The sequence below is a fragment of the Heliconius melpomene genome, chromosome 13 (assembly GCF_056956725.1).
Source record: "Heliconius melpomene rosina isolate 202511_hmr_F chromosome 13, ASM5695672v1, whole genome shotgun sequence".
NCBI classification, from domain to species: domain Eukaryota; kingdom Metazoa; phylum Arthropoda; class Insecta; order Lepidoptera; family Nymphalidae; genus Heliconius; species Heliconius melpomene.
The window spans coordinates 35,130-63,097 of record NC_140401.1 but is presented as its reverse complement, the minus strand read 5'-3'; the positions used below and the strand labels follow the sequence as shown (position 1 = coordinate 63,097).

The window sequence follows — 27,968 nt, the reverse complement described above, 5'->3', positions numbered from 1 at the left end:
AAATAAAATGCAGTTTAATATTTTATAAGTAATATTTATTTTGAGCCCGCTCTTGAAGCTATTCACAATAATCTATAGATACATGACACTTGCGGGGGTGCGGGGGGTGCGCGCGGTGGAGGGGAGGCGAGTGCAAGCTACGAACGTTAGCTATTTGAGAAACAATGAATGTTGCGGGGAGCTCGCACTCGCCCCGGGGCACTCTTACACTCATTATTTCATTTGTACAATGTAAAACGAATTATTTTCTAAACATTCAAAGTTTTCTTCAATTCACAGCATTCTGCGTCTCTGACAGGAAGGTGGCGTAATAGCGCACTACCCATAGTTACGGCTGCGTTTCGGAAAGTCCAGCACTCCTTGAAGCACTTGTTCTCGCGATGCTTCGCGTGTGAGCGACAATATTATACAGGACTTGTATTGAAATATATAGTTGTAACATTTACAGAAATATGTACGTAACCGATTTTTATATCTTGAAACAGTTTCTTTTCGAAATTTTTGTTTTCTAATATACAAGAGCAAGTACCTACTTATTTCTTTAAATCAGTAACAATATCAATAATATTACTATAACTAATAATTGGGAGATTTTTTATACAAATCTGACAGAAAAAATAATAAAACTCTTAAAAGGGAATTTTAGGCGCATGTCTCGTGCCTCACGACCTCACGAGCCTCACACGCGGGGCATCAGGCAGCTCTGTGACAATACAATGTAACGTGTCTATCTATATGTACAACTATGTCTTACGCTAGCACTAACATACGGTACGTATTTACAGCCGGCGCGGCCCGCCCGCCACCACCAGCTTGGTGCTGGTCAGCACCAGGCGGCGGCGCGGGCGGCCGCGGGAACCTAACACTATGCTCTACTCACTAAGGGTACCTGTCGCTACCGGTTACCGTCGGTAGAGTGCACGCCGACTCAAACAGAATTATCACAGACGATTTCTACGCAAATTAAATATAACGGGAGTCTTCTCTGACACAATATTATATACACAGCTGCGGGATTCATATTGAAAATAAGATATAGTTGGACATACCTACCTAGGGGGTAGGCGGGTCGAGGCGGGTCGAGGCGGGTCGAGGCAGCGCGAGGAGGCTCCCATGACGGGCGCTTCTCGGAACTCTACATAATTGCAACTAAAGTTTTTCTGTTCTTACGAAAATAATTATAATAATGACAAGCCGAGTCCGTCCGCTTCCTTTATTTATTACAATGACTTCATGTCCCCACAAACAATGACAGTTATTACAATAACGGTGATGAGGCCGTAAGTCTGCGAGTAGGGGGAGGTATATTGCATTGCCTGTTGCGTACAGTTATAAACAAATAAAGTAGGTAGGACGTTGTTGCCCCGAGTCGCGTACAAAGTATTCTACAAAGTTACTTCTAAATGTCTTTTAAATCATAACATAAACTTTATGTTAACAGATAGCAGTGAACCAATTGTAATTGACAAATCCACGATTAAAATATTATAAGAAAAGATACATTCGTTGCAAATTTGTAATAAATAAAAACAAATATATTTCTTCTTCTTAATATTCTTTCAAACGAAACATATGTTTTTTTGTACTTTAACTTAACATAGTTACTTTAACTTTAGTAGATAGGTTTTAATCGTAATTTGAATGTTCGATTCACAGATTACAAGAACATGCTTCTTTCTTATTTTACTTCTAACATCATTTATTTTATTTTGTGTAATGTTAAGTAGGTAGGCAGGTAGGCAGGTAGGTGGGTAGAGGTACCTAACTAATAATAATATTGCATGTAATACTGAACGTAGCAACTCTATTTTGCAGTGAATGTAGTTTTTAACCAAGTTCCACCAATAAGTACCTAATATCAATTTAAATGTACACTAACAAAGATACAATGTACTACTTAATTAAGTCAGTATGAGGAGCACAGGTACCCGCCAAGTCTACATCTGGGTCCGAGTGTTTCTCAGAACCAGTACAGGTCCTTCGACGTGTCCTGCACCTGCGCCTCCAGACCTGCAGACAAATACAACAATAACCATTACAATCATAATACAATTAATATCAATGAACAGAAAAAGAACTGAAGAAGTCCGTATAAGAATATGACTGTATGACTTATAAACACTTTGTTTTTATACAAAATTTGTAGTAGGAGGAGGTTAGGTAGAAAAAGTAAGGTAGGTACGGTATTTAACGCCTTGCGTGTAATACCTACCACTCGAATTCTAAATATCATAGATAGTGTAGTGACAGTTACATCAAAGGTCGGGAACATGGAGAATAAAGTAATATTTGCTAAAATGCGCGACGCGAGGAACTTCGTCGATGTACCTACATTAATTTGAAAAAATGAAAAGACAAGGAAAATACTAAAACTAAAAAAAATCATACAAAATGGTCATAATAATAAATTAGAAAATAATTACAATGGAAAAAATCAATAATAAATTAATAGGGGAGACTGGGGCTCGCCCATGACCCCGGGGTAGAGATTGAACCCGCAACATCTGCCGCCACGCTCTGTGCCGCTGCGCCACGACTAGCCTCGCTTAGTCCGTATACCTACAGCATGGACGTTATCAACGCGGTACGTTCAATAACTATTTTCCTAAGTAACAAAACACAGTTTCTTTTTTACCAAAATTATAATAGTTTTAAGTTAGGTGGGCGTTAATTGTCCAGGAACCCTAGGATACCTCATGTTTGTTTGTATTTAATAGATAAATAATAGGTATGTAGGTACGTACCTCACACACACGTAGATAAATAACGAACAGACATGCTCTTTATATTTTATGTCGTATAGAAAACGGTCATGATTGTTGCCTCTGCCTCAGTTCATTTTGATTAATTTTAAGTAGGTATATCTGTTTGTCACGTGTTTGTAATATTTTTATATAACACTATTCTCGTTTGTTGCGATTGTTATACTTGACCGCGCTCGTGTCGCACCTGCCGTCGGGAGAGTCCGCACTCCGCGGAGCCGTACCTACCTACCTACCTACCTACTGGGTTAGGTAGGTACTTAGGTGTTACATTTTAATTTAAATAGGTAGGGTAGGTGTATATATATTGACGTATGAAAACTATAAACCATTTTACTTGAACATGAACTTTAGACACGTTTCACTAATTTAATGCTATTTAAATAGGCAGTTGGTAGTTGAAGTCCCCTTATTTGCGGAGAGGAACACACTACGATAGAGGCACTCCTGAGGCGGCTGGCGGTGCCGGGGTGCGTGATGCGCCACCCTTGGGGGCAGTGGAGCGGTCATTGGTCATCGCGACGCCATTGGCTCGCTAGCCGCGGCCCCGCCCTCCGCGAGCGCTGCACCTCCCATCGCCCGCTGCGAGCCTGGTGGCGGCGCGCGCCGGACACGCGGTGTTTTTGGGAACCTTCCAATATGGATAGGGGATGTTGTCGGTATTAACGAATAATCCAATCAAATCAAATGACCAAACGTCTTCAAGTAATTTTGAGTTTATTTTGTTATAAATTATTTTCCTTTTTTTGTAATCTTTAGATTGTTACAAAAAAAATAAGAATTACGTTATAATTCTATAACTTAGGTATTATAGTTACAATTTTCTTCTTTATTGATGCTTGTCCTTAATTTACTTTTAACTTTTTTAAATATGCAGGGCCTTAATCCCGGAGCGAGAAATTAAAATATTAGGAAATAATAATTCATTGCCTCGAATGGCGATCGAACCCCTGGCGCCACTGCGCCCTGGCGCCCCTGCGCCCTGGCGCCCCTGCGCCCTGACGCCCCTGCGCCACGACGGCCTTAAATAGTGATAACTTTCCTTATTTCTGTTCTGTTGTCTTTTTAGTAGGTACTTTTCCTGGTCTTTGTATAGTTTTTTTCTTTTCTATAACACAAGGATTAGGGGCTGGCATGCTTCTTCCATCAATTGAAAGTGTTGAGATACTTATTACGACAGTAGGTTCTGTGTTGTATCTCCCGGAACATACTAGGTGCGTATCGTAGAGAACTGTATTACATTATTAGATATTTGAGTTTGTTCATCCATACCTATACTATAAATTCGAAAGTAACTGTCTGTCTGTCTGTCTGTCTGTCTGTCTTTTACGCAATCAGGGCCAAACCGCTAATTCAATTGTGATAAAATACTCATAAGTATAGAGATACTTGAAGGTTTCGGGATGAACATAGGATACTTTTTTTTCTCATATTTGTAATATTTTCAATATACCTATACCAATACCTATATTAGAATACTTATTAATTTGACATGCAATTTATTCCGCCATGTTAATAACAACCGTAGCTAAGCGACCGTTGCTAAGCAACGATATGCAAAGTTTGTTGTTAGAAAAGTCACCCAAAATGAGCTTGCTTAACGCATCTCTCTGTTGAAAACTGAAAATAATTTCATAAATAGGTATATTTAATAAATATTCGTATAGTTTAAGCGGGCGTAGCCGTTTGAAACCTTTAATGTAGGTAGCAGGTACCAATAGAATTAACTCTTCTATCCTTTTATTGATCTTATAAAGAGATTTCTTATTTTACTAAATGCAAAAACAACACGATAAATAATTCTTGTATTGGTACGCTACTAGGAATTGTTCAATAACGCAGGCGTATATTGGCATCGAGCGAGGGTCCTCCAGGGCGGGGTCGCGTGTGTGCGACGGGCGCGACACCCCCCGCCCGCCCGCCCTATACAAATATAGCGCCATCTTTGTTAAGTATGCGCATATACAGCTACATGTCACCCCTCGGGAAGGCACTCACAATAAGGGACAAGCTACCAGACAAGGATATACCTATACCTATATATACATAGGTAGGTGCCGCTCAAACAATAGGTATGTATACTGGTATAAGTAGGTACTTACTGACTATCTTAAAAGTAGTGTAAATGATACTCAGGGAAAAGTGCAAGTGTGCTTCGTAGTAGCCAGTCAAATTCATGTTGATTGCAACAAATAACAAGTTTAGCTCGTGGTAACGTTATGTATGAAGTACACAAGGACAGCACGGAGAAGAGAAGAGATGAGATTACGCATAGGGAAATAAGACACGTCCGCTTAAAGTATGCTTCTCATCCTCGAACACATCAACACTTATTCAGACCAGACTCCAAAGCAAAGGCAGGTCATATTAAATTTACGAGAAGAAATGAATCACCGTACAAAAATGAAGAAAATAATGTAATTATAAAATATATAAAAGGAAATCCAAAAATGATACAACAGCAGCCAGAAACCTAAACAGAAGACAAGTTACAACACGTAGGTACCTATATAACGTATATAACGTATATAACGTATACCTATAGCTCCTAGTTACAGTGTACTATGTTACGTTTGCTAATAAACCACCCGCACCTAGGTATTCGCTTTGTGCTATCAGAGACTATTATATGATTATTGTTACTTTTATTGCATTGCTATGTGCGCCTATCTATGCTGAGAGTCATTTAAATGTAAATCTTTTGAGAAAATAAATGTCTCTACCCGTATATATATAAATATATTTTATTTCCTAGTAAGTTGAATTACGAAGATTATCTGAATTAATTATCTACCAACATTCTCCCCTATTCGTTGAAGACGGAACATAAATTGCAACGACGCATAGGCGAGCCCGACTCGAGTCGGTGGATATCAATCAAGCGCGGGGGTGCAGTGATAGAGAGAGGGGAGGGGGGCACGCGGACGCGCGGGGAGCACGTGAAGGGAGGGGAGCGGAGGATCCTAAGAATTTAATTTGGCAGACCCCCACCGCGCAAATTAATTTTAATCATCGTCATTAGAGAAGGAGCCGCCACCGCTCGCCTCTCGGCTCTTTCAACTCGCCGCTGCACTTTTTGCGGCCCCCGCCCCCGCCCCCGTCCGCGTCTACGCGCCGCTAGCGCGCGTTGTGACCGATGTCCGCAGATAGCATTAACCACAAAGAGGCCGCCGAGCAAATTATACTAATCAGCGATCGTCAATCGTCAGCGACCGGCACCGGCACCGGCACCGACAACACTGTTGGTGTCGTTGCTCTCTCACTCGCTGCACACAGCTGAGGAAGCGCAATATTTACATCTGATCTGGAATTAAGATGAAATACATAACAGACGCGGTGCCCTGTTTTGTCACCGGATTCCGGAATAAAGAGCTTAAATCATCACTATTAAAATATCTGCGCTCGGCGTTCGTGGAATGTCTTTGAAAATCAAAAATACATAAAAGGCCGTGGCGGGAGAGGTGGCAGAGGGTAGTAAGCACGCGGGAGTTTGGGTGTGGGGGAGGTGGCCCGGGGGGGGCGGTGAGCGACGCGTTATTTATTGTGTTCTGTGATAGCGTACAACAACAGTGTCGCCGGCGGCGGGAGAATGTGATCACTCCCTGCAATAAGATGAATGAAGGCGGTCGTAAAGTGACGACGACGACACTGCTGCCGATGCTATTATTACTAGATATCAGGATTTATTTGAGGCTCTCGCAACTGTGATTAACATATTTTTTATAAAAGGTCTACATTTATTTTAGTTGGTCTTGTACTTTACGCAGCTTGTGCTTCCTGAACTACGCTACGAGTACTTACGAGTGGGAACATTACGTACTAATAAAGTCTTCTACAGAGTGTTTAATAATTTTAATCAAAAATTACGTATCACAGAGAGTAAAATAAAAAACTTGTGATATCCTCCTACAGCAAAAACAACCCAATGAATTAGAGTTTAAAATATGTTTAAATGATGAAGTAAGAGAGTGTCTGACGGAGAGACTGACCGTGCGGCGCGGGGTAGGAGTAGGGCGCGCAGGCGGCGGGGTCGTGCGCGTGCGCGTACTGCGCGTGCGCGTGCGCGTGCAGGCCGCCGCGGCCCAGCAGCAGGCCGCCGTAGCTGGCCGCCATGTTGTGGTGCGCCGCCGCCGCGTGGTACTCGGCCGCGTGCCGGTGCGCGTGCGCGTGCCCGTACCTGCGACACATGCAATTACATCATATAAACTCGAATACATAGACTATAACGATAGGTAAATACTCTTTATAAAGTGACATTATGGAACCTGCAATACATTGTCATATTTTCACCGAAGATTAAAAGACTAAGAGTGGGAACCCAGGAAAGTAAATCTTTCGTAAGCAGTCAAATTTGGAGAGTTGATTTGCGTTCTAAATATTGACGTTCCGTGTAGGTAGTATTAGCAATATCATAAACCGCCATGGAGTTAAGAAGTTTATAAAGATGGAAAAAAGTAACGGAGAGAACCCAGAACAGCACGTCTCAAACCAGACTGAAAAATCAAAATATTATAAATAACACGAAATTGTAATTTCTAAGCGAGTCGAGCAATCCGATCTAACATTTTCGTGATAAAGTCTAAAGACATAACTTTAGCAACCCGCGCTGTACCTAATAGGTACTTATTTACGCATACAATTAGGTGTACAGTTCTTTGCAAATATGTATTTGTCATAAATAAAGTCGGCACATAGTAACCTTCCTTATATGGAAGACGCTACGGAGAAGCTCACTCTACTCACCCGGCGTAGTGCTGGTGCCAGGGGTCGTAGTCGTAGAGGTCGAGGCCGGCGCAGGCGGGCGCGGCCGCCGCGTTGAAGAACGACGCCGGCAGGTTGCGCGACGACATCGGCACGCCCTCTGCGCACAAGACGACAATGTAACAACACAGTCCTACCTGCCTACCTAGCTACAACTACATAGGTGCAGGTAGATACGCAGGCTCCCATTAACAAAATACTTGAATAATTAATAGTAGCAGAGGCATCCCGGAAGCGCTGCCATTCCTCTCCGCCTGGACGGAGACGGTGGACGGCCGCCAGCGCCACGAGACGAGCCGTTAAATCACTTACGTCTATTTGTATGTTATTATACAGTTGTCTATAGATTGCAGAAGGAATTAGCTGCATTTGCTGCATGCCACATGTCAGTACCTACCCACTGTTATCTAGCTATATAGGTATGTATAAACTGTGTAATTGTTCAATTCTGTACATTCAATATAAATAAAAAACGTATTAAAAATAGTGTAGGAGACTACACTCGTACATACGAAGACACGAAGACAATAGTTTGCGGGTGTTTTTTGCTTTTCACTACAAAACTACTTTACGGATTTTGATATTTGTTATGTTATATATTAGACAGTAATCCTCGATACCAGTACCACATGTACCAGTAACACTACGCGGTATTGCACTGCAACCAGCGACCGACACCTTCAACAAAGTTGTTCAGCGCTACGACCGCCTTGCGTGATGTGGCACTCACTCCAGGACCTCAAAGGAAACTAAGAACGGTTGGTTCATGCTGCCTCTTTTTCAAATATACCGACGGCTAACTGAGTATGTACCTAATTAATTAAAAAGAGTGATTTTAATAATTTTACACGGCATTTAAAACAAAATATACACACACATTACTATAATAGTAACTCCACGCTAACCATGTTACGAGAGGCGACTTCATAAATCCGCTTTAAACTATTTCTATACACGTAGCTAGACAGATGCGAGTGATGTTACTCAAACGATGCAACGAAACTTCAACGCTTTTCACGCATTCAAGCTCATTCTTAGGATAAACTAAAACATGAAACAGTTAAATGGACGGTAGCAGAGAGGGCTGGGGGCCCCACCAAGGCTCTTAGGTAAATTGAGACAAAAAGCACGCGAATGCGAACGTCCAAACACGGCCAAGTAAAGAATGGCGACGCGCCGCGGCCACTATTAGGTACACAACGAGTTGACACTATAAAGAGGAGATAAGAGATCAAAGCGGCCTCGCAGCCTCCAATAACTCCGCGCACAATAAAACGACGTCTTTTCTCGGAATGCGGCCCGTGGGAGCCCCCGGCCCGCGGCCCCGGCCCGCCAACATGCGTCAGAGGAGGAACACGTATTATCCTCTATACATTAGTTCCTAATAGCGTATCGTCGTCCGTTATTTAGCACGTAGGTAGGAGTAGGTAGGCTCGTATAACTGGTCAGTCGAGTGATCTGCAGATACAGATCGTATCTCGTTACAATCCTGACTTCGAATAAAAAATATGATTATTAATAACATTCTCAAGGCACCTAATTATATTGCAATATACCTACCTAATATATAACACTAACACATAGGTGCATGTAGGTACTGTAGGTACCTAAGGTACCCGCGTCGACCTCTTTTACATTCAATTTGTGACAGGCATAAATAAACCTTACTTGTCACTTTTGGATTTTGGTACTAAATTGAGTAAATTACTAAGAAAAGATTTCTTCTTTACTTTGGAAGTATAGACCACGGAGGCAGGCCGGTGCATGTATGCACGGCTGTGTGTGCATGTGTGCGTCGCGCCCGTAATGTGTTTATAAATGGTGGTATTCACATTTTAAATGGTAATGTAATTACACGTAAGCGACAATTGCTCCTCAGTATTTTTTATAACCATCTTTAAGTATTGGTAGTTCTTGTATTTAATCAGATGTTCTTATAACTTGTTTATTATATTTTATTTCAATTTATTCAGCTTTTCTTTATGTAACAGTATTTAATTAATGGAGTGGCGAGCATTGGGGGAGGCCTATGTCCAGCAGTGGACCTTAAAAGGCTGATGGATGGATTTAATTAATTGTTAAGTCATAATTAGAAAAAAATCTTTAACTATAACATAATAAAATATTTGGCAACATAGACGGTTAAGCAAGCTAAACTAGAGAAGACTAAGAATGATCCGCGCGGGACGCACACTGACTACTTTTTATAAATTTGTAATAATTTCTTCGTAATTGACTGTAAGTTTTAATACATTTTTATAGTTATTTATATCCAACATTCAAAATGCAGCGTATCGAGCGCGCGGACGACGCACAGACGCACGCGGCCGTCGGCCGTCGCTGAGACACTCGGCGCTGCCGCTGCCTCTCCTGTAAGTTACCTGCGAGACATCGGGTCCTAGGTACCTACCACTAGGTGGGTGAAGTCTCATGCCATTATATAGTCTTTCGATTGTAGATATTGGACGTGCCCCACGATTTTATTTTAGTTGACTGTATCCATGAAATTATTTTTTGCTTTTAGTACATTTATCTACAATATAAAACTGTTTAACTTAATTTTTTTTTTTAACTTTCTTATTGATTTTAGAAACCACATCATAATTTTTTTGTTTAAAACATAACCGAAACGATCGTACGGGTCACCTGATAATAAGTGCTGGACCCCGAGTAGACCCCGTGTACCACCAGCCGAGCTAAGGGTGGGAGATGGACGCGCTTTTTGAAGGTACCATGAGGTAATATAGGTAGCTAGTAGCATACGTCCAAGGATACAATCACGCATGAGACCAAATAATGACAAAAATAAACAAGAAGAATGTTCAAGTTGTAAATATTTATAAACGTTATTAGCATTAGAAACAAAATACCACAAGATAACTCTAATGCATTCGCAGTGAATTGTACCACGAGCTTGTCGGTGGGGCGGTGGGGCGGTGGGGCCGTGGGGGCGGCGGTGGGAGCGGCGAGCACAAAGCGTCGCTCGCTGGTTCGCGTTTTTACTTTGCGGCTCGTTTCGGCGGACGTTTAGTAATGACCCCGTTTTTCCGAACTAGTCGCGGCCGCGGAACTATGTCCCAGAACTCGGCCTCGCTTTCAATTCACAATTCGACCCAGTTTTTGGTTCCCCTTAGGCCCTCCGAGCCCCTCCCAGCCCCCCGAGTCGACCGGTTTGCGTTGCGTCATCGGCGATCTTTATTTTGTGTTCGAATGCCATTCATATCCGATATGTCTATCTATTTAAACGTAGCTCATTTTGGTTTACTATTATTTATATTGCGCTATTTTTTTGAATCTCTTAGTAAATTCAAGGAAGCCATAAATTTTAAACTGTCTCGTAAGTAGGTAATAAGGTGGTTTCATTTTGTATTGTATATTATCTTTGGTCTGTAATATTGTTAGGTACGTTAGGGTTAGGTGTTTTTTCTTTTTTTTTCTTTTTGCCAAAGTATGTGTATTAAAAAGTTCTTATGTGGACATCATCCTATATCTTATAAAACAAAGTCGCTTTTCGTGTCTGTCTGAACTTTCTAACTCTTCTTCTTCTAAACCACCCAACGGATTTTGATGCGGTTTTCACCATTAGGTCGAGTATTTTTCATAGAAGGTTTATATATAGTTTATTATTTGTACATTCTTATGTAAATTAACATAAATACGATAATGACAAGATGTATAAAGTCCTACCCGTTGAGACACTTTCGCGCATGCGCTGCTTTAATGGTAAGTACTACATGAAAATAATGTACTGGAGTATTGTTCCTCTTAATAAGATCTACAAAAAAGTCCGCGACGGCATATTCGTATCTTTTAAGCATAACGTGTAGTGATCATATTTCTGTCTACAAATAGTAATTTCAATATATTTTTTATTGTGAGGGATATTTTTCCATAATGGTGTTAATCCTTATCATATAAAATACTTTATTAAATTTCTACGTTAAACGAAGATAAAATTTGCTTTTTACACTATTTCGAAATTGCGAATACTTTTAGAGAAAAACGCATTTAATTGTTGACACATCACGCCGTTCACACATCAGCTGTATCGAGTCAAGTTTCACTTATCCCTTACTCTCGGCATATAAATAAGTATATTAGTTACGTTGGCCATTTAATGTAGATCAAAACTGTCTTTTACTGTTTTTTATTTTAATAAGAACTTTAGAAGTTGTTACAATATCAAAAAAATCCTTACTGCGAAACGGCTCGCCACTCGACATGCGCCCCGCGACGTTTTGCTTATACAAGCGCGTCCGCCTGCCTTACACGCATCGGTGGTTCAGTGGTTGAATGCTCGCCTGCCACGCGGGCGGCCCGGGTTCGATTCCCGGCCGATGCATTCTATTTAATTTTCCTCACAGGCAGCCACGTAGTGCTTGCTTTTCATCAGGGACAGAATACCCTCTTCAGCATTAACCACAAGCTCGAAAAAAAAACCCGCCTGCCTCTATAGCAACGAAGATTTAGATTTACATACGTTTGCACGTATTGGATAATTGGAGTTGAATGTATTATTTCAGCGCGATATATTTGGTTTCATATTTTTTGTAGTAGTTATTAGTAGGTAGGCTTTTGTTTATATTTTTTTCCGTTTAAAAATAGTCATTTAACTATCTAAACATAGCCATTTAAATATATTTTAATAAGTACTTGAAAAGATTAGTAGCACAGATTTAAAATTACGGTACCTACTAAAAAATCCTTGCTGTGTAAAACAATTGGAAAATCCTTATTGAAACTACGAAAATACGGGTTGCATTAGGGTTTAATTAATTTTCACATTATCTTAAGTGCTTTGCAAACATACATTATATGAATAATCCAGTAGTTAAAGCGGGCGAAGCCGCAAGAGGGTCGCTAGTTTAGTATATAATTGTGAATGTTAGTATTATTTTAATGTAAAAATGTATGTCCTGTTAGTGACCTAAATAAATAAAATAAAAAATATATATATATTCATTGTCAAAATCGAACTATTCTTCATTCAATTAAGTCTTTCCAGTTGTTAAGTAGAAGTACATAAAGCCACCACAGCTCACAGTGAGTAACAGCTCACTCACCTTTAGGCTTGTCGAGGGACAGCGCCCTGGCGAAGTGGTCGTCCACGACGGCGGCCACGTCGCCCGCGTAGTGCGTGAACACCACGCAGTTGGCGCTGACGTACTGCGCGCGCGCACGCGGCGCTCCGCACTCGCCCTCCGACTCCGAGGAGGCGCCGCCTGGGGACGACAAATGTTTGTAAGCGTATTGCTTGATTGGCTAAAAGGCATGACATAAGAGGAAACTGAAAATTTTCTCATATAATACGATTTACACTCACATTCATACATGAACGCACGCACGCTCACACATACACACAAACGCACGCACACACACATAAACACATGTACACACATGAAATTATATCTTTTATCTTATCTATCTATCTAATATTGGATTTATTTTTTGTTTCTTGGAATAATTTTGTACTATTTCTGGAGAGGAGCCTTAATGATTACAACACACTTTTTAACTAAATTAGTCATTATCGAACTTTAACTACGAGTACCTATATGTAGCACTCTATTAATTTCCAATAAAATTTGATTTATTTTTATTTCAAATAAAAACCGGACAAGCGCGAGTCGGGCTCGCCCACCTAGGGTTCCGTACGAAAAGTGGAGGTCTCGTGCATTTTCTGAAATTTAGGCTTAGCTTAGCCAGAACTGTTTCATCTGGTACCAACTTGAAATTAGCAGCTTTAATACCAAATCTTGCCTCCTGCGTTTTAAGACAGACTATTTTTTAGGATTTAGCCACAAATGTATAGTTTTCAGATGTTTTCCTGAATTAGTAATAAATAATAATAATAATAATATAGCCTTTTATTCGGATCATATTTTAACATTTTTGACATAACCAAACTTATAGAAATTACATAATATAATATGGTTATATAATTTTCCTGATTTATATCTAAATCTTACTAATATAATATTTCTTGTTTCTTTATTTTCTGCAGATCCGTTTGCCAGTCAGCAAAGGCCTCTTCCAACCTTTTTCATTTTGCTCGTTCCTGAGCCGCTTCGTGTCACGTAATTCCTGCTATTTATGATACTGATATCATCATCCCATCTTTTTTGAGGTCTGCCTCTCGCTCGCTTGCCCTCTCTGGGGTACCAAACAGTCACTCTTTTACTCCACTTGGCTTGACCTCGCAGCATGTGTCCTGCCCATCTCCATTGAAGCCTTCTAATTTTTACTGTTTCCTTTGTCTTGTTTCTCATCACTTTGATATTCAATCTATCAGATTTCTTCGATGATGATGATTCCATTTCCCTTTATCATTTTTTAATTTTACTATCCAATGTTTAGAATACTGTAATTCCCTATAGGCTTTTTTAATTCCCCCAGTTTTCCCAATACATTTTTCAATAGTTTTGATTCTGTGCTGTCTCCGGTCCTTTCTTATGCTATTCTTTATTCCTTTGCTAATTCTTGATATCTTATTTATTCTACCTGGTGTATCTCTTTCGTTAATCAAAGGGTATCCTCTAATAGATTAACAGTATTCGTTGTTAATTTTTTCTTTGATTTTTTGCTAGTGTTTGTGGCAAACTTAATTTGTGATTTTATAGTGTTTTCTTTCCAGTTATATTTTTCCAGTATACCTAGTTCCTTCATTGCGTCCTCGAATTTTGTGAAAGCGTCTTTCAGAGCAGTTGTATATCGTAGCTTGTTCTATACCTATCGTAGTGTTTAGAGTTTTCATACCCTGTATATTATCTTGGTCTGATATTTTTGGTTGATTTGCCATTAATTCTGTTCGTATTAGTATCAGTGTTGAAATTTAGATTATTAATTATATCGACGTTTGTAAAATATCTTGTTTTGTTGGTCATTGTAAAATCTATTTCATTTTTCTTCTTTCCATTTGGCATGATAAAAAGGAAAAATATAGTATAAAATAAAAAGGACCCAGGTCCTTTTTATTTTTCCTGTACACTGTGTTTAGTATAGTTAAGTTATTCCCCATTGCAAAATCGATGATTCTTTCTCCGTTCTTACTTCTGATTTTGTTATGATACGTAAAGTTTCCTATTGAGGACTCTTCTCCTGGGTATCTTTCACCGATTTGACCGTTGAAGTCTCCAAGTATTATTAAGTTATTGTGGCAGTGTTCTATGATGGCGTTATTCAAATCGAGGTAGAACTTGTTTATAGTTACCCCTTTAGCTTGCTCCGTAGGTGAGTATACCTGGACAATAGACCAGGGAGCTTTGTACCCCGGTAGTTTTAGATTTATTGTTGCTATACGCTCCGTGATTCCTACAAATCCTTCTATATATTCCGTTATTTGTTTTTTAATAATAAATCCTACTCCGTATTAGCCTGGAGTCTCTCCTATATATAGTAAAGTACCTATTTGTAAAAACAATTCTAACAAGTAAAGCTTATTACACTGTTCAAGAATATTTAGAGGATTAACATGTATGGAATTAATGTCTATTGAATGTAATGCGGGATAGTTGCCAGCTAATGTAATAAATTGTGATTGTACCATTGACTTTGAAAACAGCAATTGTTGAGTTTCTTGCCGCCTCTTCTCAGCAGAACTGCCTTCCGAACCGGTGGTAGCTTTTTGCTTATATGTTCATTCGACGATTCAAAACTGCTTATAACAGTTTATTTGAATAAATAATATTTTGAATTTAAATTTTGTGGAACGGAACGTAAGCTGAAAGGTAGAAAATAGTAGAATTTTTTCCTTTGGATGGCAGCACTGATCGTAATGTCAATTGTGATTGATTGATTTCTCGATATATGGCGTTTCGAGCGTGCCAGTTGAGCACATCTCATTTCGCCAATGATGTCAATTGTGTTGTGTACGTTAAACGTTGACAGTTGACAGTTGCTGACCTCTAAATCGTTGATCTATACTAATATAATTAAGCGCAAGAGTTTGTTTGTTTGTTTGTTTGTTTGAACGCTAAGATCTCTGGATCTACTGGTCCGATTTACATTGTTTTTGTTTTGTATAAAAGCTGCATTCTTCAGAAGTGCTATAGGCTATATAACATTACATTACACATATAAACTAATATATTTTAAAGTACTTTCTAATTTGACATGCAATTTATTCTGCCATGTTAATAACAACCGTCGCGTCGCTACGCAACCGTTACCGCGACATATTGATATTCATCCTTATGAAAATAAATATAATAGTCAGTTTTAGCAGTTTATCTAGATTGAAATTATAGTTTGCTGTATAACATTCTAATTCACCGATTTTTATAAAATTTGAAATTTAGACTCTTAAAAATATTTCGTTGAACACATGTTTCATAGGTTATTAGAATTCACCCTTAAATACGCAAGCGAAGCTGCGCGCGTCCGCTAGTACTTTATATGTCTTGTAGTTAAACAACTCCAATAATTTATGGAGAACTGATTATTTGTATACACTTCACAATATTTATTCTAATGTTTTCAAACGTTGTAAGTATTCAATAACAACTCGACCTATTTCTTTTCACTTGCTTTTATCGGAGATGGTAGAAATAGTGTTCACAGTTTGACAGCCGGAAACGGAAACCTGAACTAGTACTACCTGTAGATGCTAGCTACCAATGTTATAATTCTAAGTGTGCCATTAGGTTTTAGGTGTGTAATTTACCGCAACATACATTATATGATCAAGACATTTTGGTTGTCTTCTAAATGGTAATAGGCTAAACGTGGGGTGGAGCATCACAGCACTATAACACTGGCCGAGCGCCTTCTTCTGTACAGTTTGGTCGGACTACAGTTATGTGATAACAAAATAAATAAATAATTATAAATAAATACAACTTAAATGGTTTTGAATCAATAAAATAGGTGTAAATCTGATACCGTCCGCGGAGGCGCGTCCGTGCGCGGAGAGGTCCTCCTCCTTGGTGCGCAGACGCGGCGAGTGGTGCGCGGGCCCGAGGTGGTGCGCGTGGTGCGCGTGGTGGTGCGCGAGGTGTGCGTGGTGCGCGTGCTGCGGCAACGAGTGCGCGTGCGGCGGCGAGCCCGGCGACTGCGCGCCCGACGAGGCCGAGCCAGAGCTGAGCGCCGCAGCGCTGCTCGCGGCGCCCGCGCCGCTTCCGCCGCCGTACTCGCCCGCATTGCCCGCGCTCTGCACGTTCAGCTGTAGGCACGCCATAATCAACATCAGAATATGTCCTCATGGAACATTTTGCATGCAATGGTAAACCGTTATTCTGTCGATTCTACTGTATTTCTCGGCATCACCATAGGCTCCAAATGACAGCGGAGACCACAGTGGACCCCATATTAATGGATCGGCGAATAGACTTAGCTCTGCTTTCTCCGTCAAAAAAATTAGAACATTAATTGGCGTGAAAACGGCTCGTCTTATCTACTTCTGCTACTTCCACAGTATTATGTTTTATGGGATTTGACTTCGGGGTAATGCAGCCGGTATTCCAAAATTAGTTTAGATTCGATTTTATTGGAATATTGGATTCGATTTGGGTATTTTTTATAATATGCAATTATTACAGTTATTTTACAAGGAAGATTATAAATCCTTATCCACGTAAATAATTTAACATTTAAGGTTGTTTCTGAACGAATAAATTTAATTATTCATTGACATCAACACACTTGACTGTCAGTCAACTCTGTTTATATGAAGAATCATGTGGTTCAAGCGGGCGAAGCCGCGGGTGGGCCGCTAGTCGAATCTATAAAGAAAAGCTAATTTTTTTAGGAATCAGAAGTGTTTAATATAAAAAAGAGATAATCCAGGATGGATTACAAACAGTTTATTACAGAATTGACTTGTACAAACATTATTTCTGAGTGAATAAATCTGAATACACAATCAAATATAATTAAACAATGACTAAGACTTAAGACAATTGTTATTTTACATGACACAAAGTTAGACAATATAATTATCGCGGTTGACAGTCCGGATATTCGCGAATCCGTATAACCGAGGTCCGGATCAAGTGTCTATTATATATATTCTCAAAGCTTGGTTCACTAATTGACACGACGCGCGACGCGGCGGCCGCGGTGTACGGTATATTCGCCCTAAGATTCATCACACTCAATTATTTTAATAATTGGTTCTTACTATGTCTCTAAATGTTACCTACCTATACCTACAATATAATAAATTATTTTTTAACAAATACCGACGACAAAACGAACTAAAAAGTGAAAAATAATTATACAAAGATTTTATAAGTCGGTGCCAAGTAAAACAAACAGGCTTAGTATTTAGATATTGTAGTGAGTTTGTTGTAGCAGTAGTTTGACTTGTCTTTACTTAATTAGGTATTATTTTTGTGCATACTAACATTTATATATATTGACAAGCACATACATAAAAAATATTCGGGCGAATTGGGAACCTCTCACTTTTTTGAAGTCGGTTGAAAATGAGAACATCCTCTTTTTTGAGGTTGGTTGAAATGAAATGCAACGATGAGAAATTTCACTTCTAACATTAATTTTAACAATGTTTTTCCTTGTAATTATTATAGTGTTAGGAATCGGAAACGGTTAGCGTTTTTAAAATAACACAATAAAAACACATACCGTCTATATGTTTTTAACGTACTCGAATAGAGGTTCCACGTAACTACAATAAGTGACATGTGTCACTCAAGAACAACACTATACCTACTCTAGATACCCTCCAATCGGGGCTTCCGCCTACAAGCGACTGTGTCCTGTGTCTGTGTTTGACACAATTCCACTGCTTTTATTGTCTTTTTCATCTAAATCAACCCACTTTTACACGATTACGCTAACATTAGTAAAATTCTGTTTTTTACCAAAAAAAAAAACAATCTTATCAATTTTGACCGGATCCCATAATAGGAACATAACCAATTTTTCACCAAATTATCCTTAAAGTGTATCCTTTGAAATAAAAAAAGAATAATCGAAATCGGTTAACGCTAAATTGAGTTATTCGTCTATTTCTCGCGCACATACCTAATGCAAATTTAAGACTTATGTAGTTTTCTAATAGATAAAATTGTCAGACATGGATCAATAAAAAATGGGACCACTCGGGAAGCACTACCTTTCAAAAAACGGTAACTTACCTTTAAAAAAAATCAAAATCGGTTTACCCAGTCAAAAGTTATGAGGTAACACAAAAAAAAGAGGTGATCAATAGTAGAATTGATCACCTCTTTTTCTTGCCGAAGTTAGTTAAAAATCAGCTCCACACTGATCCGCACACAGCGGGGGAGGCAGAGTGACCCTAGTGTTGAGACACTCCGTTCCCTACTATACGCCGAAGTTTTCGAGAAATGGCGTGCTGCGTGACGGCGGACTTTGAACTTGGTGCCAGAGTGAAAATATTATTAAATAATAATAATTAATTCCCTCGAACGGGGATCGGACCAACAAAGGTAACGTTGTATTTTAAGCCGTACATATTTATTCAAAATAATGTCTGTAAATAAAGTATTTCTCATATTAACACTTTAGTAGTGATTATAGCGCGTCTCCGGTCTGTGACGTCTCGTAACTATCGGGGCCTCATCGCTCTTATTACTTCGATATGAGGTCGAACAGAAAATATTTGTCACTATTTTACCACAAAAAGGGGCAACTAATACATATTCATGACACATATTACACAGTAATACAAAAGTAATTTATTGTGTAATTTAGAAACATGATCGATGCAGCTCTGACATTTGCTTCTCATTCCTCGCGATTACGCAACATAAGGCATTATTTATATCATAAGCGACCGAGTAATTACATATAAATACGGCTGCAGTCGTCTGTGAGGCGAGTCGAGGCGAGTCAAGGCGAGTACGGGGGGGCGGCGGGGGGGCGGTGAGGGCGCGCCCGCCATAAACGGGCAAATTAAATGTTATTGCTTAGTGGAAGCGCTCTCGACGCTCTCGGGAGTGGGTTTATTAAATACCTCTTAGAATTGAATCAGAGACGCACTCTACTCTGTGTTTTTTGTAATTAACGCAAACTCGAAGGTATATGGCTCATTGCTGGTGGTTTTCTCTATATAAATTAAGAAAAGCAGAAATTGCAAATTTCTAACTTTATTACTGTATAAAAATATTCTAAAATGATGTTCTGTTCATTAGGTATTATCAAATTATGATAATATTACAAATATATTATACAAAAGAGATACTTAGCTAGTAGCGAGTATCCCACAGCCCACCACTGAACACTCGCTCTGATCCCTCCGTGAGGTACTCTATTCACAAAGGCATGAGATAAAAGGTAAACATGTCAATAAAGATTGTTTTACATGTCACGGTTGGAGTAAATATATTAATTTAAAATATATTGTAAGAAACTATTGGAAATATTAAATAAAGTGGAAAGGTAATGAATTAAAACAAGGCTTCGAATAATTATTAAACAACCAAAGGGAATTATCTAGCAGTCTAATAACAATATCCAGTTCTAAAGAATTCATCGGGCAGAGTGACGTTAGCGATCCTTCTTCCTTCGGTCGCCGTTGACAGCCCTTGAAGGTGCCAGCCAGTAATTAGAGTCGTCCTTATATAACCTCTATGGTCATTATTTCTAACAATATATATCCATGGATTAATTAACTAACTAGTAATAAACTAAGCGAGTAAATGATAACACTGTAGATAATTAATAATAAATAAATAAATATTATAATATCTATTAATAGAATACCAATAAAGGGGGGGAACCTTTTTTTACAAAATTAATAATTTTTTTGACACCATAATATCCAATTATTTTGTTAGGAAATTCTGAAATATAGGTAGGTACGAAAAGACAATGTAAATGCAAAACGTATGTCACGTTTGAATGCCGTCGGTTCAATTGCATGAATATGTTGTAGGTACTTGTATAAAAACCTTTTATATAACAATAAACCACTTTTATTATTCTGTCATTAATCAGGTTCGAATTATAAACATTAATTAATAAAATTACGATTTAAATTTGTTAATATCGATGAAATAATATCTATAATTATATTTTAAAACTTTATAAAATTGCATTGTATAGTAAATAAAAAGAAGTAATTAAGTTAAAAGAAACGAATACAATGATAGAAAATACAGATTGTTTTTATATTTAAATGTATTATTTTCCTCATTATCAATAATATTTTTTTATTTATTTATTTTATTGTTTTTACATTGAAAATACATACATAATCTCTTGCCAAACTCGTGAGTTTGTGGGCAAGAGGCGCTCATTACATTATTAACCTAAACTAACATTCTAACATAAAACTACTATTAAAAAAACTTGAGACTGAATAAAGATATGAATAATATGAAAACAAAAAACAAGCAACACCCCTTAATAACTATTGCAATTACTATCAACTATTCTATAATATAAAATACAATAATAAAAAATAAAAAAATATATGTCTATATAAAAAAACCTTTTTCATGCCCTTGTCTAATTCTTCAAGATTGAAATCTCCCAGTTTTATCTTTAAAATTGGTTTACTGACGTCGTTACTCGATGTGAGGTTATTTATATTATTAAAGGTTGTGGGTGCCATGCACCTTGTTGTTCTCTTTCCAAAATTATTTTTGGCAGTTGGCTCAATAAATTCTTTGTTCCCGACCCTCCTAGTACTATATTCATCCTCAATCGTTTCCTTATATTTATTAGTAGAAAACCTAAATACTACTAAACTAAAACTATATGGTAAACATGTACTGGTAAAATTCCACAAATTGAAAATAATTTTTCATACACGACATTTTTCTTCTACTTTTTACTAACTAAACACTCGATCAAACGTATTTGCAATCGCTTTATATAAGTATGCTGTGAGAGTCCGCCCTGCCCCATACACGCTAAGACCCTAAGTACTTTTAAATACTTGACATGTAAAAACACCCAAAAGCCAACTTCTTCTCAAACTTGAGACACATTTTAATGGTATATAAATAAATAACATACTATAATTACGTGTAATCATTGAATTTTCGTGATTCCGTTGTTACTTTTGTTGGTTTTAGTAATAAAAAATGTAACAGTAGAGGCTTGGCAAAGGTGCATTTACCATGTGATATAAGCAGAGCAAAAGATGCAAATAATAGATCATATTATAATAGATAATATGGTGGACCGTTTCGTCATGAATGTCGGTGATAGTTCCACAGAATCCTCCGAATTCCAATTAATCATTGAATAATAGATAGGTATAGAGACGCTGACGACGGACCGATGCGATGTAACGCGCTAAGTAATTCTCGTAAGCCTCAAGTTACCATCAAAGGTGGCGCAGAGATTGCGTTCATGTCAGACATTATGATTCAGTTTCACCGAAATACATTTAGAGACATAAAAAATCGAAGCTTTTAATTGAATTCGATAAGAGTTCGTTATCAGTAACATTATGAAGCGCGCCTCGTATGGAAACTGTACAAGCGTACAATTAATTACAGCGACCCGCAGTAAAGATAACGCGCCTCATCTGCAGCTGTCCGCGACGACCGACGGCTCCGAGGCCCAGAGGTCCCCGAGGACTCCGCGACTCTTGTAATGCCAACTTATCGACTCCAAAAAGCAAATAAATCTCAAAGATCTGAGTATTCGCATATATATTTTCGCAGTGTGTGTCTAAATTTGCCACTGCTACAATTCAAAGTGTAAAAGCTATAGTTGTGAATAAGCAAAGCCAAAATGTTCAGGATTATTTACAGAATACAGTAGGTGCCTATTTAGCGTTATACACCATTCAGAGCCTCAACGAACAGGTTGAGGTCTTGACCGGCTTGTAATTGATACTTGTAGTAAACTAGAAATTACCTTAAACGTCTGCTGAGCACGACCAGTATGTATTTCACATATTAGAATTACGAAGAAGGCGGGAAGGTTGTTCATTTGGTGGTTTGTGGGTGGGTTCATGTCAGTGCTTATAAATGCTTGTCGAATTAATAGAAATCACAATAAATTATAACCTAGAAGTAGGTTATAATGGCACGAGCGGAAGGAAGTTAAATAGTTATGTACTTAAACGGTAATTATAATGAAATAAATAGAGATGTGGCACTGACCCGGTCGTACTGGAAGTGCGGCGCGTGGTGGAAGGAGCGCGCGGCGCCGCGGCCGTACAGGTAGGGGTAGTAGGCGCCGTACATCACCTCGGGGCAGCTCACCGCCATCCCGCCCGCCGCCGCGCGCGCCCCATCGCCGCCCCGCGCGCGCCCAGCCCGCCTGCCAGCCCGATGTGGGCACCTGGTGGGTGTGTGCCAATACACTTATAACTACTAAATACACGGAATATAAGCAAACACATCAATTTAAAAATCCCCATGCTGGGGACCGCCTCAAGTAACAAATATTAAATTCCTTGATATTTAGAGCTTGTTTTATTTTAAATGGTACTTAAATAAAAAAGTTATATCAGTATAAAATATTCTGTAACATATAGTTCTATTAGTAGACTGCGTGCAAGTCAACTTGACATTGGCGAAGTGATATGTGCTCAACTGGCAGCATACAAATTTCCAAACAATCTTACTAATGAATAGTCAACACGCGAATTAGGAACTTTTGCAACACGGTATTATAAATGGGGGGTCCATTCTAGTTTTTAACATGGCCCTTGTACACTTGCTATGGTCCGTTTCACACTAAACGTTTTAGATATTATTAGCAGTTTTAGATAACCCATAATCTGTTCTTTCATTGCTAGTAGGTACGTATCGCCATAGTCATAGAGTCTTCGCCGTCTACACATCGAAAGACGACGGAAACTTACTCTAGGGTAATTGTAACGGGTTGTTGACGGCCGCGCCGGCCACTACTACACAATTTGTTTTAGGGCGTTGTTCATATACCTATGATTGTAGCCTACAGACAACACCTACATACCATTATTAGGCAGGTACCTACACCTACTATACCTACTATACCTACTTATCCAATAATTGCCCACATAGCGGCGATGAAATTACTCTATGATTTTGTAAGTAATATTATATAGGTAATTAGCGGACCCGGATGCGGCTACGCCTGCTTGAACTATAAGAATATTTATTAAATATATTTATGTAATTATTTTCAGTTTTCAATAGAATTAATAAGAAAATATACCTAGGCTTAAATAATCAAAAAGAATTATAAGTAGACATATTATTAGAAAAAATATCTGAGTTATTGAAATGAACCAACAAAAGAAGTAAAAGTAACTAAAGGATATTCTTAATATTAAAAAAAAAGTACCTAAAGTTTTCCGTCCGTGCGTACATAGATATCGACTCTATGAAATGATATATTATATATATATTATAAACATTTCTCTACATCAAATACGATAATTTTTGCGAGCAATATCAAATAAAATAAGAAGAGGACCAAAGTGTAGTTTAAATTAATTATAAACGGCAAATAATTATATAAAAATTAACAATAGTTCGAAAATGTATAAAATTTTATGGTCATACTCCTCACACTGTGCCGCCCGTAGGCTAGGTCATTTCGAATCAGTGACATCTCCTTAATTATTTATTACAATGTTATACAGTAAACTATAATTTCAATCTAGATAAAATGTTAAAAGTGACTATTATATTTATTTTCATAAAGATAAATGTCGCGGTAACGGTCGCGTAGCGACGCGACGGTTGTTATTAACATGGCAGAATAAATTGCATGTCAAATTAGAAAGTATTTTAATATATTAGTATATATGTGTAATGTAATATTATATAACCTATAGCACTTCTGAAGAATGCAGCTTTCATACAAAACAAAAATAAAGTAAATCGAAACAGTAGATCCAGAGATCTTAGCGATCTTTAAACAAACAAACAAACAAACTCTTCCGCTTTATTATATTATAGTAATAGTAATAGTAAATAGTATTATATTATAGTATAGTATAGAATAGTATCCTATCCTATATCTTATAAAACAAAGTCGCTTTTCGTGTCTGTCTGAACTTTCTAACTCTTCTTCTTCTAAACCACCCAACGGATTTTCATGCGGTTTTCACCATTAGGTCGAGTATTTTTCGTAGAAGGTTTATATATAGTTTATTATTTGTACATTCTTATGTAAATTAACATAAATACGATAAATATGTATAAAGTCCTACCCGTTGATACACTTTCGCGCATGCGCTGCTTTAATGGTAAGTACTACATGAAAATAATGTACTGGAGTATTGTTGTTCTTAATAAAATCTACAAAAATGTCCGCGACGGCATATTCGTATTTTTTAAGAATAACGTGTAGTGACCATTTTTCTCTCTAAAAATAATAATTTCAATATATTTTTTATTGTGAGTCATATTTTTCCATAATGGTATTAATCCTTATCCTTTAAAATACTTGATTAATTTTCTACGTTAAACGAAGATAAAATTTGCTTTTTACACAATTTCTAAATTGCGAATAGTTTTACAGAAAAACGCATTTAATTGTTGACACATCACGCCGTTGACACATCAGCTGTATGTTACTCAAGTTTCACTTATCCCTTACTCTCAGCATATAAATAAGTATATTAGTTACGTTGGCCAAATGGCCAACGTAACTAATATACTAGCACTAGCACTAGCATTAAATTAATGTAGATCAAAACTTTCTTTTACTGTTTTTCATTTTAATAAGTACTTTAGAAGTTGTTACAATATCAAAAAATCCTTGCTGCGTAACGGTTTGCCACTCGCCATGCGTCCGCCGTGCCCGCCTGCCTTACACGCATCGGTGGTTCAGTGGTAGAATGCTCGCCTGACACGCGGGCGGCCCGGGTTTCTGGGGCCGATTCCCGGCGGATGCATTCTATTTAATTTTCCTCACAGGCAGCCACGTAGTGCTTTCTATTTATCAGGGACAGAATACTCTCTTCAGCATCAACCACAAGCTCGAAAAAAAAGCCTGCCTTTATAGCAACGAAGATTTAGATGCGTTTGCACGTATTGGATATGTCGAGTTGAATGTATTATTTCAGCGCGATATATTTGGTTTCATATTTTTTGTAGTAGTTATTAGTAGGTAGGTTTTTGTTTATAATTTCTTCCGTTTAAAAATGCTCATTTAACTATCTAAAAATAGTCATTTAAATATATTTTAATAAGTACTTGAAAAGATTAGTAGCACAGATTTAAAATTACGGTACCTACTAAAAAATCCTTGCTGTGTAAAACAATTGGAAAATCCTTATTAAAACTACGAAAATGAGGGTTGCATTAGGGTTTAATTAATTTTCACATTATCTTAAATGCTTTGCAAACATACATTATATGAATAATCCAGTAGTTAAAGCGGGCGAAGCCGCAAGAGGGTCGCTAGTATAGTATAAATTGGGTTTTGTTTTTGGTAGGTACTTCGAGTGATAGTTGAGTTCAAGTTTAATTTTTAAAAGTTGCCAAATACCGTACCTACCTACCGTAAAAACTAAAGTATAGGTAGTAGGTATGCCAATAAAGGTGTAAGTGCCTTTGCGCTTCTGAGCCTCGCCGGTCTCTATTACAAATTAATATATAAGTACTATAATATAGAAGGTATATACCCCAGGGACCTACCTAAAACCTAAATAGTAAATTATGTACCTACCTAGAGGAAGACCACGTCACACGCATATGTCAAGGAAAAGTATCTATTAACTTTTAAAATAACATTCTGACATAGGTATTCTATTTGTACTTTGGTTGTTCTTCTTCGGGAAATATTAATTAAAGTAAAGAAGTTGTAATCATACATATTTGTTACAACTTTAGTCATTAAACAACAAGAAGGCGAAATTATTTTTTTATTATTTTCGCGTCACACAGATCACGCTTATTATCTATTATTATGTTTGTTTAATAATTCGCGGGTTCAAGAGAACCCGGTCCTTTGGAGAGCTTGCGTGGGGACACCAGAAGATACAAATGTTTTACCGGGCTATTGAATGAGACTAACGGACGCCCGCCTTTACCACCTTTGCCAATAGTCTCAAATTCCGCATGATTGGCGGACGGTGACTCGCCTCCCACTAGATGGGGCCCCACGAAGCGGCGTAGTGCCTCGGGCGCAACATCGACGTGGTCGGCTAAGGGTGTAGAGAGGTGTGCAGCGGTTTCACCATCACGAGGAGCTCGTGAGCGGGTTTCTCCGCTATTACGTACATTGAGCACTTCCACCCTTTCGAGCATATAGCTCTTGCGCTTCACTCTGTCGGCTAATAAAGGCAAGCCAGAGGGGGGGGGGTTAGATTACAATTCCCCTCCGGTGGACTCAGGTCCGTGGGGTCGCCACTCCCCAACAGCTCGTCCCTTGCTGCCCTGCGGGCTTACTATTATTATTATTTTCAAAAAAACGCACGTTAGTTCTGGCAACGTCAGGTATTAACATAGTAGTTATTGAACACGTAGGTTTGTAGGTACATCGCCATCACTATCACCATCACTCGTTGTGTATGCATACAAAAACAACTACCATCATATTTATATACCTACCTGTAAGATGAAAATTAATAACTATCATTTAAGTGTTTTTGTTTGTTGTTGTAGGAACAGGACTGTTGTTCGTTGTTACCTACCTACACTACCTACAGCCTAGGGGTACCCATAGTTGCCTACCTACACTACCTAACCTACCCACCCGTTTTGGCCCGTCTTATATCTCGTGTATTTAATTTTCATTGATAACATGTTACAATAGTAAGAATTTGTACATTGTTTAAAATTAAGTTTATCTACGTATATAAATTTTTTTTTTCAAATATAATGCCTACTTAGGTATATCTAATGATATCAAATTACGGATATTAAACAAATATCATAATGTTGGTATAATTATTAAGTAGTCACTAAATTTAAGCTTATACCAAGTTTGAAGTCAGATGCCGCTCTGTCTGCGCCGGTGGTGGGACAGATGATGACAGAGACCACGACGCCGGAGTCGCTGAGTCCTGCAGCTCCGCAGACGAGCACGCGCACTAGCACTGACACCGCACTGGGGCACTGGGCACCGCACACACTCGTAGTCACTGGGCGCGAAGCAGAGCGCGGCTTACACTCAAAACATGCGATCTAGGCGGCGCGCCGCGCGATACTGGCGCGCCCGCGCCCGCCGCGCGCCTCCTCCGCCATTGCCGAGCCACGCCCCCGCGCCGTCCCCGCCCCCGGGCCCGCCCCGGCCGGGAGCCAGCACTACGCCAAACACACCAAGTAGATGTGAGCCCTGCTCGTAGGCAGTGGTGGTAGCGGTGGTAGCGGTGTGCCTGTGGCGGTCTACCACTTCATTTTGATTAATTGTTGATTCAAAACAAATAAATATTTGAGCCACAGTGACCAGCAATGTTTGAATAAATATTAGTATTCCCTCTTACCAAGCAATCAATTCAGCAATTTCTTTTAAATGTCTTTATAAATTAAATATTTGTTACAAAAATGTTCATTTCCACTAGGCCAGTACGTTGCAGTGATGCTGGAGTCTGTCATCATCAGCTGTCTACCTCTA

At 38.6% G+C, this 27,968-nt stretch overlaps 1 protein-coding gene and 1 non-coding gene across 2 annotated transcripts; one reads left to right on the top strand and one right to left on the bottom strand.

Annotated features, from left to right (window-relative positions):
- Positions 1-13: 13 nt before the first annotated feature.
- On the bottom strand, positions 14-27,561 carry vg (transcription factor vestigial). The gene is made up of 7 exons (XM_085196089.1): positions 27,334-27,561; positions 22,571-22,751; positions 16,404-16,683; positions 12,587-12,745; positions 7,506-7,623; positions 6,752-6,939; positions 14-2,010 (listed from the first exon to the last, which is right to left on the bottom strand). Exons 2-7 carry the CDS (start codon positions 22,676-22,678, stop codon positions 1,961-1,963), a joined length of 903 nt encoding a protein of 300 aa, XP_085052215.1. The 5' UTR covers positions 22,679-22,751; positions 27,334-27,561; the 3' UTR covers positions 14-1,960.
- On the top strand, positions 25,224-25,302 carry TRNAV-GAC (transfer RNA valine (anticodon GAC)). Its single transcript has one exon. It is a non-coding gene; the product is annotated as a tRNA-Val (tRNA).
- Positions 27,562-27,968: the final 407 nt, after the last annotated feature.

Coding starts and splice junctions, on each gene's coding strand:
- vg (XM_085196089.1), bottom strand. CDS start 22,678: ATGGCGGTGAGCTGCCCCGAGGTGATGTACGGCGCCTACTACCCCTAC. Junction 16,684..22,570: donor CGCACTTCCAGTACGACCGG/GTCAGTGCCACA, acceptor GCGTGCCTACAG/CTGAACGTGCAGAGCGCGGG. Junction 7,624..12,586: donor GTCCCTCGACAAGCCTAAAG/GTGAGTGAGCTG, acceptor TCTTGTGCGCAG/AGGGCGTGCCGATGTCGTCG.